The following is a 14,503-nucleotide window of genomic DNA, read 5'->3' as shown; positions in this document are numbered from 1 at the left end:
AATCAAAATTATATTTTATTAAAATAAAATATTTAAACATTTCTTAAGAAATGGATCACATAAAATAACTGTTGGAACATGGCATATGAACGAAACGAAACGCATGTCGTTCAGAGTATCAAATATTACCGAATTACATTGATCACCGGTGTGCTTCCGCCTTCCAATTTTCTGTTACCAGTTACCTCTTCCCTTTGGGCAGTTTTTCTTCACTTTCTCCTTCTTCTCTTCTCTCCTCTCACCAAACCCTACGAAACACTACCAACGCATTCCCATTTCCCAATCTGGGATCACCGTTTTCGTGTTCCTCGCTTCGTTCACTCTCATCCTTTGGTATTATTTTCTTCCCCCTTGTTTTTGTTAATTGCCTTTCCCTCCAACTTCTTTCTCTCTACCGATGCTTTGATACCGGAACTTTGTTTTGTTAACTTCGTTTGTTATCTTAATTATTATGGGGATTAATGGTTAATTACGTGCAATTAGTCATCGTAATGTTAATTGTTGCTGTTCTTAATTTTGGATAGCTTGTTAATAGGTATATAGGCAGAGGAAAACGGAATTTAGCGAAAAGATGGTTCCATGTTTTAGAAATTGTGAGATTTTGCAAACACTTATCAGTGTAGAAATTTGACTGTAAGGGGACTGTGTATGCCATGACATGATATCATTTAAGGAAGAGAAAAAAAAAAAGAAAAAGAAAAATTGGTTACCAACTAAGAAGTAAATGCTGTGGTATACAAGTATTTTGTTTTATTGTTACTATTATTCTTAAAACTACTAAATACTTTATATCATTGTATGTGCGCCCATACTAAAGTTGCTTCTGATCAAAGCTGGCTCTTTGGAAAGCCCTTTGATAATTAATTTTTGTTTATATGCTCATTGTGATTGTGTTCTGTTATTTATCTATATGTGCAGCTTTTAGTTGATTGAGGAGGTTACTGAGAGCTAATCTTGTGAAATTCAATCCAGTTTTTCATTTTAACCGCTGGTCAATTTGGCTAAGAATCAGCAGCACATGAGATCTGAATCGCCAATTGAATTTGATGCTAGATGTGAAACAAAAGAAAGATTACGTACGTGTGTGTTACTGGGTATTGTCATAGATATATAAGCACATGCAGCATGCAGGCTACAGGAAATAAGTAGGCTTCTGTTTTGGTTTATAAATAGAAGATCCTGGCTAACAGAAGGGCTGTCTAATGTAATGGCAAACTCTGTCAAAGTCAGGCCAGGAGGTATGTTGAAAGCTGTACAAGAGATTGGCATCTACATTCATAGGTTTCACAACCTCGACCTTTTCCAGCAGGGGTATGCATCAACTTCTACTTTTTGTCTTTCTAAGTTCCGTTATGAGTTCTTACTTGGTTAACTGATATCGGTACTTTATTTTTATGTAGATGGTATCAGATCAAGATTACTATGAGATGGGAGGATAATGAAAATACATCTTTTGGAATTCCAGTTAGGGTGGTTCAATATGAAGGTAATTGGTCAATATTGTGCTCTATTATTAATGTTGCTTGTTCATTATTCTATTGTCTTTCTCCTACTCTAGATACCAGTTCCTTACAGATATGAGAAATCTACTGCAGATGAGCTTTTTAATGATTCAATCATCTTCCCTATTGATTTTTCATTTTTCCCTTAAGCAACACAATGAGGAGATTGAACTATAAAAGTTTCTCCCTCTAGATCTTTGTGAAGAAATGCATTTCATGTGCAATTGATTATTGATATAACTGCAATAGCTGCAGCGGAAGAGATAGCCATAGTGAAGTACTTTTGGTTATAGGGGAAAATGTATTGCTGCAATAGCTGCAATTGAAAAAAGAGCTGTAGGGAAGCAATTTTGGCCAGAGGAAAATGTGCCATAATTAAGACCATGAATATGAGTATATGATTTAGCAACAAGACTTGCCTTAAGAGGGCCAACCCTGTCTAGTCCTATTTTAATAACATATATATGCCTATTGGTAACCAACATTTGACTCCCTTGGAGGTTATTGAATTGGTATTTGTAAAGTAAGTTGTAGATATAGATTGAATATTTCAAGGATTTTTCTTGGTTATGCATTTGACTGTGGTTCCTTGATTTATTATTCTGTAGACATTTTGTATTTCAAATTAGATTTTGTAAAGTTACACTGTTCTTCGTATGAAAGCTTTTAGAGAGCTATTTCAGTTTTGTTTTGATGATTACTAATAAGTTTTTTTTTTTTTTTTCCCTTTATTTTCTGGCAGCTCCCGAGCTGGGTCTTGGTAGTGTATATGGTATTTGGAGGATTGACGATACAGACTACAGTTTTTCAACTCAACCCTTTCGCATAAAATATGCTAGGCAGGATATTTATTTATGTATGATGATCTCATTCAACTTACCACTTATTGGATTTGAGGTAATGATCACTCTCTCAATTTAAGTAAATGTTACAACATTTTAATAACTTTTTGTTTGTGTAATTTTTAAAATTCTAACCGTTGGATTAGAAGCTTATATGTTGTAGATCATCTCTAGAAAATTTCACGTCTATCCAAAATCGTTTGCTATACAAGTTATTTATTTATTTATTTTTATTCTTTTTAACAACTATGTCTTGTGGTCTATCAGACTACAACCATTTGTTGTTGCTGATCAAGCTTTCTAACAGGTTTATGTGGACCAACCAATTTTTGTAACTGCAAAGGCTCTTCCATGTGAGAGTGAATTATTATGATATAAAACCATTGATGTGCCAAGGGTAAATACTGTGTAGGAATGTAAGATATGTACTAGAAAGTTTTTTCTAGTATCAGGTTATGCTGATTAATTAAACAGTATCATGATTGCTAAAACTTTAAAATGACACTTTGTGATCTCATTTATGAATCAAAATATCTTCTAATCCACTGTGTACTAACACAAGCATGTCAAGCCAATCTAGGCACAAGCGATGGATCGGCAGAATCACACATTAAAGAATTGACATCATTATGTTTTTCCCCACACGATTATATCCTATTTCTTTTGTCTGCTCTAAAAATTGTCATGTCAAGTATTGACTCTCTTAAATGATTAAGTTGTTGCATGATGCTCATAAGTCATGATTGATTTATGTATCATATAAGCCCCATCATGCAAGCCCTTTTTGTGCTTGATTTGTGTAGCACCTTCACTAACAGAATACTGCACCTTTATATCTACTTAAGCGTAGTATTCTGTTAGTGAAGGTGTTACAATTTGAACCATGAAAATAGACTTATGCTATAATAGGGGGAACAGCAAGGTTGTAACTATTGACTATGTGGACATGGGGGATTTCATATTATGCCAAGGACCTACTCTCTTAGAAGTTTAAGCTACTGATTGGAGACTCTATTGGTTTTATAGTTATTGCAAAAGTATTTTTGAGATCAACATTCAATATAACCAGTATTGAATTGAGTTTATTAAATTCTAAAAACATCATATCAGAGTAAATCCCTCAATCACAACCCCTTTCCTCCTCGGTAAACCAATATGGAAATCCAAAGCTCCCTCTAAAGTTAAATCATTAATTTGAAGAGCTGTGCTCAACAGAATTAACACAAATGGCAATTTGCAGGTTAGAAGGCCACATAAGGCCATTTCCCCTGATGTGAGTGTGTTATGTGTGGGGTAAGCTCAAAAACAACCTCACATTTGTTTTTGCACTGCCATATGGCTGATTAAGAACGAAAATGACAAGATGAGGTGCTCCGGCACCTTCATGGAGTTCTTTGTTTGGTGTTGTTGGCGAATCTTTGGTGTGCCCCATATCGCAAGATCGGCTTCTATTGGCCTGGTTTGAGGGTTTTGGGATATAAAAGAGGCAAAATCTTTGTGGTAATGTACAACATATGCCACTATTCGGAGTATTTGGCTCGAATGCAGTTTGCTCACTTTTAATGATAGATTTTTGGGAAATGTTGCTGTATGGGATAGAATTAGGCGTCAGGCATCTATATGGTGCAAAGGACATGATATCTTTAGAGGACTTCCCTCTTAGACACGTTTAGAGATTGGAAACCTGCGTTTCACTTATGTTTTGATTTGCTTTATATTATTCTATTTGGGAGGATGTCTTTTCCTCTGCCTTTTTGTATCTTCTCTACCCTATCTTAATAAAATTCTTTTTTATTGAAAAAATAATAATATTCAAGTAAATAAATGCTTTATAGGAACTTGTTTTACTTTTATCTTATTTTTATCTGTAATATTTGTAAGGTTTTTCTTGTCATGTTGACACTTTCATCTGCTCATATACAGTTTTATATGTAAAAACCAATCAAATATGTCAGGAGGATTTTGCTTTAATCTCTAAGACAAGCTATAGAATGACCAAAATAAAACTACTCAACCCTTTCTAAGATTCTAAGCAACCTATTACTCATCAATTATATCTTTCATCATTTATTTCTCGTGTTCAGTATTCTTGTTTCACTATATTGTGTTATGTGGCTCTCAATTGCAGGGCTTACCAACAACTGCTGTAATTCTAAAATTTGAGCTTGTGTATGCTCCCACATTTGAAAATGGGTGAGTGATAAAAGTTGCATATTTATTTTAAAGAGCCAAAAACACATGCTTGTTTATTTAAAGTTGATCTCATTCTAGTAAAATCAGCATACTGACTGGAGTGTATCCTGCACAGTGCTGACTTGCAATCTTCTCTAGATGCTTACCCTGCTGCTGTCCACGAATTCCGCATTCCTCCTAAAGCTCTTTTAGGATTGCATTCTTATTGTCCGGTCCATTTTGATATGCTACATGCGGTGCTTGTTGATGTCAGTGTACATGTTAGTTTACTGAAAGCTACCTCGTCCCAGAGGGCATCGAAGGTACCCAGGTTTGTCATGTTTCTTGATTATTTTAGTATGATTATACTAGATATGTATTAAAATTGATAGCATTTTTCCCCATTGCATGTTTGATTTTATAGTGTAACCTGTTGAGTTGCTCCATTTCAGCAATTCTGGCAATGTTGAACTTGTTGCTGATAAAAACGATGACACATTGGACCAAGTATGCTCTAATTCATTGTGTGGCTATCTACAAAATTTTTTATGCAAAAATCTTTCTTTGCATGTCTTCATGTTTGTTTTCTTTGCTTGATTTATACCCTAGGCTTCTAAAATAACTGATATCTTACATAGTGTCCCTGCGTATTATTTGTGCTAATGCTGTTTTCTTTAATATATACAGACAAAAAGGTAGCAAGTTCATAATATTTTACAATATATAGACATCTAATTATTATATAAAATAAAACTACAAGTCACATACATATCTATCCTAATAAATCCTAATAAATAGAAATGAGGTCATTTTTCTATCATAATAAAATAAAAGAAAAAAATCATGAAATATATAGAAATTAATCATAATATATCGTCTAAGATTCACTTTCATATTCTAGTATAATCTACTCTATTTAAAGATATGATAAAGATTATATGAGGTATTTTTCTAAATCATTTAGAAAAGTGGTGTTAAATGTTTGGTTTTTGTATTATAAAAACTAGGAATGTTATATATTTCTTCCAATTGATTTAGTTCTTTTGATACTCTTATCATTCATTAACAGAACACTTTATTTGACCAGGAATTGGGTGAATTTGCTTCTCTCGATTTGAAAAATGTCACGTTTGTTAAAGCATTCTTCGCAGCTCGTGATATATTGCTTGAAGAACTACAGAAGCTTAACGAAGTAGTTGATCAACCTATTGATATTACAGAATTTGTATCTAAAAAGAGCAGGACAAATTTATTAAATTCTGTTCTGGAATCAAATCAGTTCCCAACAGATGTTGAACCTTCAGGACAAGGCAAGCCACAAATTGATCTTGAGGTCCTTACTTTTGTTTCATGCTATAGACTATTGACTTTCCATTTATATCAATTTTACTATTTCTTTTTTTTATTAATTGTACTTTGTATTCCTGTACAGGAAAGAAATAGTGATCCAGATTTTCTAAATGTTGAGAACTTTGATTTATTGGCAATTGATCAGCTGTTGGACTGTTTTCACATATTGGGAGATCAATTGACACACTTATGGAGCGTATTTCTGCAGTTCCACAGGTTTGCTTTTCATCACATCATTAGAACTTAACAGGAAAGAATAGGTATCTAAGTTTCGGGTCTGAATCAGATTCAATATTGTAGCTATTTTTGCTATGTAGTTGCAACATTTTACAGCAGCATAATAACAGTTTTCCTGCTGTTAGGGGAGTTAATCTTTATAAAGAAATAGAAGAGATTAAATTATGGGTCGGTGACATTTGTTAGTAACCAGAGTCTTGGAGAGTTGTGCAGGCTCTACTTTTCCTCAGATCAGTGAAATCTTAAGGCCCTTGGCACAATGCATTCATTGCTGTAACATAATTGCTTTATTTGTGATCATCTGTTCTAACACTTTCCTTTTTAACCTGCTAGAATTATTTTTTACATTTTTGGTTTTCCTTTTGTGCTCTGCTCTTGGTTGATTTCTTGGGGGTGTTGTTATTTGACATTCGATGTAATTGGTAAGCACTGTTGCACATTTTATCTTAAGATTTAGCTCCCCCCCCCCCCACCTCTCTCTCTCTCTCTCTCTCATGAGGAGCCTTATCCTTTTTGTACTTAAAATTCTCTTTGTATGTGTGTTTCCTCCAGCAAGCAGATGTAATTTGATTTGCAAAGTGTTTATTTTGTAAGTTTTCTTGGGTCTGATAAGCAATTTTGTCACCTACTGTTCTCCTCATTAAGCCTTCTTTTCCTTGGACTTTCAGAATATATTTCCATATTTAGTGCATATAACCTGCAATTTGAGAAAACATTATACGTGGTCTCTTTCGTGACCCCACATGGGCATGTCCTATGTAAGATCACCTCAACCTGTTTTACCTGCTAATATTTACATCTTAATAGGAATAACAAAACAAAGATACTAGAATTTTTGCGTGATACATGGGCTAAGGATCGGAAAGCTGAATGGTCAATATGGATGGTGTACTCTAAGGTAGAAATGCCTCATCATCATACAAAAAGTGAGAGCGACGAGTCGGCACATCATGGTGGACATAGAAGAGTTCCTAGTTTGTTGAAGGTATCTGAAGAGGTAAGCTCTTTCCTTCATATGCTTGACATAAGGCTTTGACTAAGAATTTTTTTTTTTAGCAGAAGTCTAAAACCTATTTTCTCTTCTCTTTTTTCTTTTTTTTTTTCTATCACCAATTGTATACAGCCTCATCAGATTGCAGCTACACGTGCTGAACTTCATCGAAGAAGCATTGCACAAATGAAGGTATTTATCAACTTTTATATGTGATCACTAGCTCATATTTTACATTTATTTATATATGGCCTAATAATGGATCACATTTTTGTAGATAAACAGTCGATCAATTCAAGACATGCATATATTCGGGGATCCTTTACGTATACCAATCGTCATTGTTGAACGTGTGATGAATGCACCACGTCGGACTTTGAGTGAAAATTCATACTTGAGTAATGTTGAATACCTAAGTTCCGATAGCTTTCAAACAGCGCACAGTTCTGACTCTACAGACACGAAATCTACACCCCTAAGTAATGCACAGGTGTTGAAGATTGTGGTCTTTGTGCATGGTTTTCAGGCAAGTCTTGTTCTAGTTGAAATTGTTGCAAAATATACCCTTCTTTTATGTTTGTAAGACAAGTATTGATGTGCTATCTCAGCTACCAAAATCTCCTTCTAATTCATTCTAGCGAATTCTTCTTGATCCCCTATGCTGATTTTAGAGTCAGACACTTCATGCCATGACCTAGGATTGACTAATATGCTCATGTTCAATCAGTTTTTCCGCCTTTTCTTTTTTCTTTTGGAAGATATAAATGAGAATTTAGATTTGTGGAGACAAGTTGTAGAGATAGTACTTCGGGATTTATATGCTATAAAACAATATCTTTAAAGCTTAGAACACATGATTTATAGATCAGCTATGTTGTATGAGACAGTGTTGGCTGGTAAAGAGTCAACAAGAACACGAGCTTAGTATGGTAGACATGTAGATGTTTTCATGGATGAATTGTCACACCAGAATGGAAAGTATAAGGAACAAAGACACGAGGGATATAGCTCGATGGGTAGGGATATAGGGAGACTTAATAAAACTTTGAAAGAAATTATTAAAAAGAATTTAATCATAAATAGGTTGAGTTTTACTGACATGATCCCAAATAGGGCACATTGGTATTATTTGATCCATGTAGCCAATTTTACCTACTGGGTGATAAGACTGTTTTTGTTTCTGTTTATTTCGGAAGGAACAAGAATAAGCGAAAATACATGTAATATAACATATTATAGACATCAAAATCCAATTGAAGCATTTTCATTTCAACTGATTGCAAAGCATCATTTATTTGGCTACATATATATTTTTTATCTATGCTTTTGGTGAAATGCTTACCCTTCATAACATAAAATGTTGTAGGGGCATCATTTGGATCTAAGACTCATTCGAAATCAATGGCTTTTGATTGATCCCAAAATAGAATTTCTTATGTCAGAGACTAATGAAGATAAAACAAGTGGAGACTTTAGGGAAATGGGACAAAGGCTAGCTCAGGAGGTTATTTCTTTTGTTAAAAAGAAAATGGACAAAGCATCAAGATATGGGAGTTTGGGAGATATTAAGCTAAGTTTTGTCGGACATTCTATTGGTAACCTCATTATCAGAACAGCGATTGCAGGTAATTCATAATTTCAAATGTTCCAATGTTCATACGTTGACAGTTGGCACTAAATTTTATCCTATGGTTACAGAGAGCATCATGGAGCCATTTTTAAGATATCTATATACTTATGTTTCACTGTCGGGTCCTCATTTGGGGTATCTTTATAGTTCAAACTCCTTGTTTAATTCTGGATTATGGGTCTTGAAGAAACTAAGAGGCACACAGTGCATTCATCAGCTCACCTTCACAGATGATCCAGATATCCAAAATACATTCATCTATCAGCTGTGTAAGGTACGGGAAGTTTTCTTTGAAGTATGTGATTAAGTGACTGGCATAAGCTATAATTTGTTACTCTTGAATACCTTACACTCTTATACCATGAGCATTTACTATGCTTGACCATCAACTGTTTGCTCAAGTAAGGTTTCCTTGAATTTGAAAACATTAAATAATGTTGATTTGATTTTTATAATATGGTATCAACAATTTACATAATGAATTCTTCCAAACTGCTAGTAATCTCTTGACAATTTATCCTACAAAATGTTTGCAAAACGGCTAGGTTAGTAGTATGCCTTTTTTTGCTTTTCCATTTCAATAACTATTACTTTTCACATAACAATAACTATGACCCCACAACTTTCAATTGCAGTGAACAAGCCTTATCTTTTGAAATATGTTTCTTAATTTATGTTCATGCAGATGAGCTATTTTTGGTTCAAATAAATAATGAATTAATGTATACTGTTTTTTATGGTGCTTAAATGTATACATGGTTAGTTGCATATTAAAGAACAAGTGTTGATTTAATGGTCCTAAGCATTTTCCTGTCATAGGTGAGTTAACTGCTTTGACGAGGTTCTAATGGAGTTCACTTTCTATTTTTTCTTTCTTTCAGCAGAAGACATTGGATCATTTTAAAAATATTATCTTGATATCTTCCCCACAGGTAGTCCCTTCTCTCCTGACTCTTGAATCCATTCGTAGAAAGAAAATATGTGTTGTAATGAATCATTTTTTTCCTGAAAAACTTAGGTTGTCTGGATAGAGGCACATAATAATTTTAAGAGTATGCATGGTAGTTTGCTTTTACTTCAGGATTAAGTCAGTTTGCTGTTAACTGGTAATGCTATTTCCAGGACGGGTACGTGCCATACCATTCTGCCAGAATTGAGACGTGCCTGGCTGCCTCACATGACACTTCAAGGAAGGGGATTGTGTTCATGGAAATGCTGAATAGTTGTTTGGAACAGATCTACGCCAATCCCTCCGAACGAAGAATATTTATGCGCTGTGATGTCAATTTTGATACCACTGCCTATGGCAAGAATTTAAACTCTTTCATTGGGCGTGCTGCACATATCGAATTCCTGGAGTCTGACATCTTTTCCAAGTTCTTGATGTGGTCTTTTCCTGAGCTATTTCGATAGGATTTCCTTTGATTTGCACTGCTATCCTGAGACATAAGGTGTTCTACTTCATTTATCAGCTACAAACAACAATGGTGCTCAGATTTCAGCACGTGCCACGTGGTATTCAAATAATGGAGAAAATCTTGCTGTGTTGGCCAAAGCATCTACACGTTTATGTTTAGTAGGCTGTGAAACTTGGTGGAAACTCAAGTGCAGTTGACTTCACGTGAAGTTGATAGTTGAGAGCCGTTAGATGAAAATTTAGTCAAATCAGTCAAATCATCTAACGGCTTTCAACTATTAATTTCACGTGAAATCAACTGCACCTGAGTTTTCACCGTGAAACTTTTGTTTCGTTCACATGTATATCCTTGGAAATGGTTGAAATATGTGATGTAATTATTCTAGGTAATTAGATCACCGTTAGTAATTTTTTTCTTATAAGCCATTATATATGGGGTTCTCCTTGCGACAGTCCTGCGTGGCTTTTTCTATTTTAGATTGGTCTAAATGTTAGGATTAATTTCAACTTTCTTTGTATATACCTTAAAACTTTCCATTAACTAACTAAACAGAGAATCGTATAATTACGTTGATAGTCATGTACATGCTAATTGCAGTGTTTCTGAAATATGGCAAATTGTTATAAAATGAAACCAAGTATCATATATATTTAAACTAAGATTATAAAATGGCTAATGACATTTGTCTTCTATGAGGTGTAAAGATTTTACACTTTATCTCCGCTTAACTTTTAATAACAGATAAGGCAATTGTACCTCCTTGCTGTGGATGGAGACGAGAGCTTTTAATTGTGCCCGCCTAAATATAGTCTCATTATGTCCCAATAGGAAATCTAGAACAGGAAATGGAAGTCCAAACTGTTCTGATATACATATTTTAGTTATCTTTTCTGCTTTAATTCTTTTAATTCTGTTTTTCTCTTCTAATGTTTCTCTTTAGGTTAGTTCATCAGTCACAAACTCCCCTATCCCCTGAATTCTGATTTTTCCTTTTAAAGGGATACAACGTAAACCCAGGAGGTGGTAAAGACTATAGAATAAAGATATTACGTTTGTGAACTAAGTTGAGTTGGTTGAGTGGTCAGCTCACTCGTCCGCTTAAACAAGTGTCGGGGGTTTGGATTCTGCCTTGTGTATGCAACAACCCATTGGCCAGCAACAGATCTTTAAATAGATCTCAGATTCGCGACGAATTAGTTCTTGTTCTGTCGGAGTTGGATGATACTGTGGACAACCAAAAAAAAAAAAGATATAACGTTTGTGGTGGATGTTGACAAAAAATAGTTTAACGAAAAAAGAAGGGAATGAGGAAAACATGCCAAATATGGAGTGATCGGAGAGAAGCAAAGGGTGAAACAATAAAACTAATGGTTTTTTGTTTGTCAAATAGATTGGGCAAAGAATTTTGAACAAATACTCTTTTTGGACCATTTATTCGAATGACAAAATAACACTCTATAATTTGAATATTCTTATCTATTTTTCAACTATTTAAGTAACTGGTCTAAGCAGTCTTTATTATTAGTCTAATCTGTCATTGATACATCAGCAGATTATACGAGCCGCTTAGACTAATTACTTAAATAGTTGGAGACCTGTTAAAGATTTTTGAATTGTGGAAGACTGTTTTATCCTTTAAACAAATAGTCTGGAATTAAAAAGGACATTTACTCAAACTTTTATCAGTTATAAATTTGTGGTATCTCTGTTTCTATTGTGTTTGTCTCTCACTTGCACTCATCCAACATATTGCCATCGTTGGAGGCTTGTACTAATGTCTAATGGCACATCTTGTGCCTTTGAAATGACCACACTCAAATTTGAGAAGTTGAGTTGTGGATGTGAACTCTTCTAGTATTGTGTGTATGAAAGTAGTGTGGCTGAATTGTTATAAACTTGTAATATGGAAAAAACTCACACACACACACACAAATTGCCTACTTTAATTCCCCTAATTTCTATATTGATTTCATCACATTTTGATCTTTACCAATAAGAAAATTTGTTTTTTCATTGTGAAAATTTATTAAATTTCATAATATTGTATTTTAAAAGAGATAGATATTTCAATGAAAACTTTATAATTATCTATGTAGAGATGTTTTCTTTTGACTATTAGATGATTTCCTTTGATTATTAGATGATAGATTGTGAAATTTGATTTTAGTATATTATAAAAACGTTATTTCCTTTAAACTGCTATTTTCTCCCATAAGTGATGCTTTTAAAGTGTAACGAAACAAATATCTTCCTAAGATATTTTTGACATCTCTATTAAAATACATACCTTTTAAGAGAATGGTCAATATATTATTGTTTCGAATAATTTGCTAAAATGAATCTTTACATTTATAGAGTCCAACGTCCAAAGTACCAAAATTCAAATCCATTTAACTCAACTAATTAGATTCAAGTTAACCAGCTCACTATTAAAGAATGAAATAAACTATCGTAAGTCATTTTTAAGCCCACTCTTCACATTCACAAGATTCGAATGCGAAACTTTATTTAAATTGAACAAGCGAGAAAGCACTCAAGACCAAAGAAAAAAAAAAAGAGAAAGCACTGATCCTAGCTTGCTTCCAACTGATGTTAAAATAGATGCTGATCATTGTTTTCTGTAACTAAAATACAGAAATGAAGAACATCTAACTGCTATAGAATTCTAATTCTAACAATTATTGGTACAAGTAAAGATTTTAGAAGGTAAAAACAGCTAGTGTTACAGTGATGACAGGTATCATGGTTCCCTCATTTGGGAACCTAATCTTTAGTATTTTCGCATGCTCATGGCAATTACAAGAACCTCGCTACTAATTCTGAATAATTAATAAAATAAGGTAAACAGATCAAACTTGTCAAATACTTAGCTCTCTGACAGTAAAAAATTGCATGTTGAATATATTGAAGCTGCAGCTGCATTAACTGCTAATTCTTTCTCTGAACCATCTAATCCTGTGACCCTGCACAACATTAAATAAATAAATAAGAGAGATTTTTAATCCCAGAACACAATTTCAATTCCTTCAAACACTGGGGATACAAGAGACCAAAATTTGTAGGGATAGAAACCAAAATTTTAATAATATTTCTTTCCAAAAACACTCATTTAATTTTTCAAATTCTAAACTATCATTCGGTCTTCATATTTATCTTAAACCAAATATAATCCTGAGACATAACTCAGTCTTGTATATTTTATACTAAACACAATACAGAAACTTAATTTAGTCTATGTCTCTCAGTCTCAATCTCCCTTCCAAATGCAGCCTTAAGTAACGTTTATTTTAAGATACTGGAAGACTAAGATTAAATACATGTTTGTTGGCCTAGAAACTGATACTAAAATTTCAGTCTGTTTCCAAAATTTTAGTATTTCAATACCTACAAAAAGTAGAAACACAGAGTATTGAAATTTTTGGGAATGGAGACTAAAACTTTAATAACATTTTATACCTAAAATACCTCCATTTCCTTTAATTAATTCCAACTTTACCCTTTGTACAAATTAAATTAGAGCTTCATTCTTATATTAGTCTTTATCTCCCACTTTACCCCAAATACAATACTGAGATTTATTTCAGTCTCAGTCTCTCTTTCAAACACTACCTAGTAGTGTTTGTTTTGTGATATTGGGACTGGGACCGAAACTGAGGGACTGAAACTTAGAATTGTGTTTAGTAGCTAAAAACTGGAATTAAAATTTTAATCCCAGAACACAATTTCAATTCTTTCAGTACCTCCAAAAAATGAGAAAATAGAGAACTGAAATTTTTGGAAACCGAACCTAAAACTTCAATAACTTTTTTTCCTCAAATACCCTCATTCAAAATTTCATATTCCAAATTTACCCTTCACAATTCCTCCGCTGCCAACACTTTCTCACAACCCTTACTTCTTACCCTCAACCCCACCCCACCTCCCACCCCACCACCACACCACTGCCATCACCAAATTCCACCACCACCAACATTAATAATACCAAAAATAACAATCTCATAAACATGTCAAAATCAGATTCATAACACAAGATTACAAAATCAGAACAGAAAAGAGAATAGTGGGAGATATTGGAACTGGAACTACGGCGGCAACGAATTGGAATTCAAACAGAGGCGGCGCGGCAAGCACAATAGGGAACAGACGGCAGACCATCGGCAAGCACAGCGCAGAACTGGAACACACGATGGCAGAACGCACAACCCAATGAACACGGCGGCAACGAACACGACACAACAGAACAGGACGCAACGAACACGATGATTGACACAACGGTGTTGGGTGCTGTCGTCGCCGTGGAGGGATGGAAACCGCCACTGTGTGTGTGTGTGTGTGTGTGTGAGAGAGAGAGAGGGGGGGGG

General features: G+C 34.2%; 2 protein-coding genes across 4 annotated transcripts in view; one reads left to right on the top strand and one right to left on the bottom strand.

Moving 5' to 3' along the window:
- LOC107605207 (protein FAM135B) lies at window positions 107-10,733 on the top strand. Its single transcript, XM_016306994.2, has 16 exons — window positions 107-333; window positions 919-1,311; window positions 1,401-1,486; window positions 2,245-2,399; window positions 4,473-4,537; window positions 4,653-4,847; window positions 4,969-5,023; window positions 5,604-5,849; window positions 5,949-6,082; window positions 6,911-7,100; window positions 7,227-7,286; window positions 7,372-7,620; window positions 8,461-8,719; window positions 8,793-8,998; window positions 9,606-9,656; window positions 9,847-10,733. The coding sequence occupies exons 2-16, from the start codon at window positions 1,208-1,210 to the stop codon at window positions 10,135-10,137; spliced, it is 2,346 nt and encodes a 781-aa protein (XP_016162480.1). The 5' UTR covers window positions 107-333; window positions 919-1,207; the 3' UTR covers window positions 10,138-10,733.
- The window catches only part of LOC107605212, an 8,416-nt gene continuing 6,532 nt past the window's right edge, over window positions 12,620-14,503 (bottom strand). For all 3 annotated transcript variants that reach the window (XM_016306996.2, XM_016306997.2, XM_021105073.1), the window contains one exon: window positions 12,620-13,105. In XM_016306996.2, coding sequence (XP_016162482.1) covers window positions 13,009-13,105 — 97 coding nt within the window. In that variant the 3' untranslated portion in view covers window positions 12,620-13,008. The remainder of the gene's footprint in view (window positions 13,106-14,503) is intronic.

Source organism: Arachis ipaensis, chromosome B06 (genome assembly GCF_000816755.2).
Source record: "Arachis ipaensis cultivar K30076 chromosome B06, Araip1.1, whole genome shotgun sequence".
NCBI classification, from domain to species: domain Eukaryota; kingdom Viridiplantae; phylum Streptophyta; class Magnoliopsida; order Fabales; family Fabaceae; genus Arachis; species Arachis ipaensis.
Note: the sequence above shows the minus strand (reverse complement) of the source record. Positions and strands in the feature narration are given on the sequence as shown.

Excerpts from the sequence above, each read along its gene's own strand:
- LOC107605207 (XM_016306994.2), top strand. The coding sequence starts at position 1,208 with ATGGCAAACTCTGTCAAAGTCAGGCCAGGAGGTATGTTGAAAGCTGTA. Across the intron at positions 4,848-4,968 it reads AGGGCATCGAAGGTACCCAG|CAATTCTGGCAATGTTGAAC; the intron begins GTTTGTCATGTT and ends GCTCCATTTCAG. Across the intron at positions 7,287-7,371 it reads GAAGCATTGCACAAATGAAG|ATAAACAGTCGATCAATTCA; the intron begins GTATTTATCAAC and ends ACATTTTTGTAG.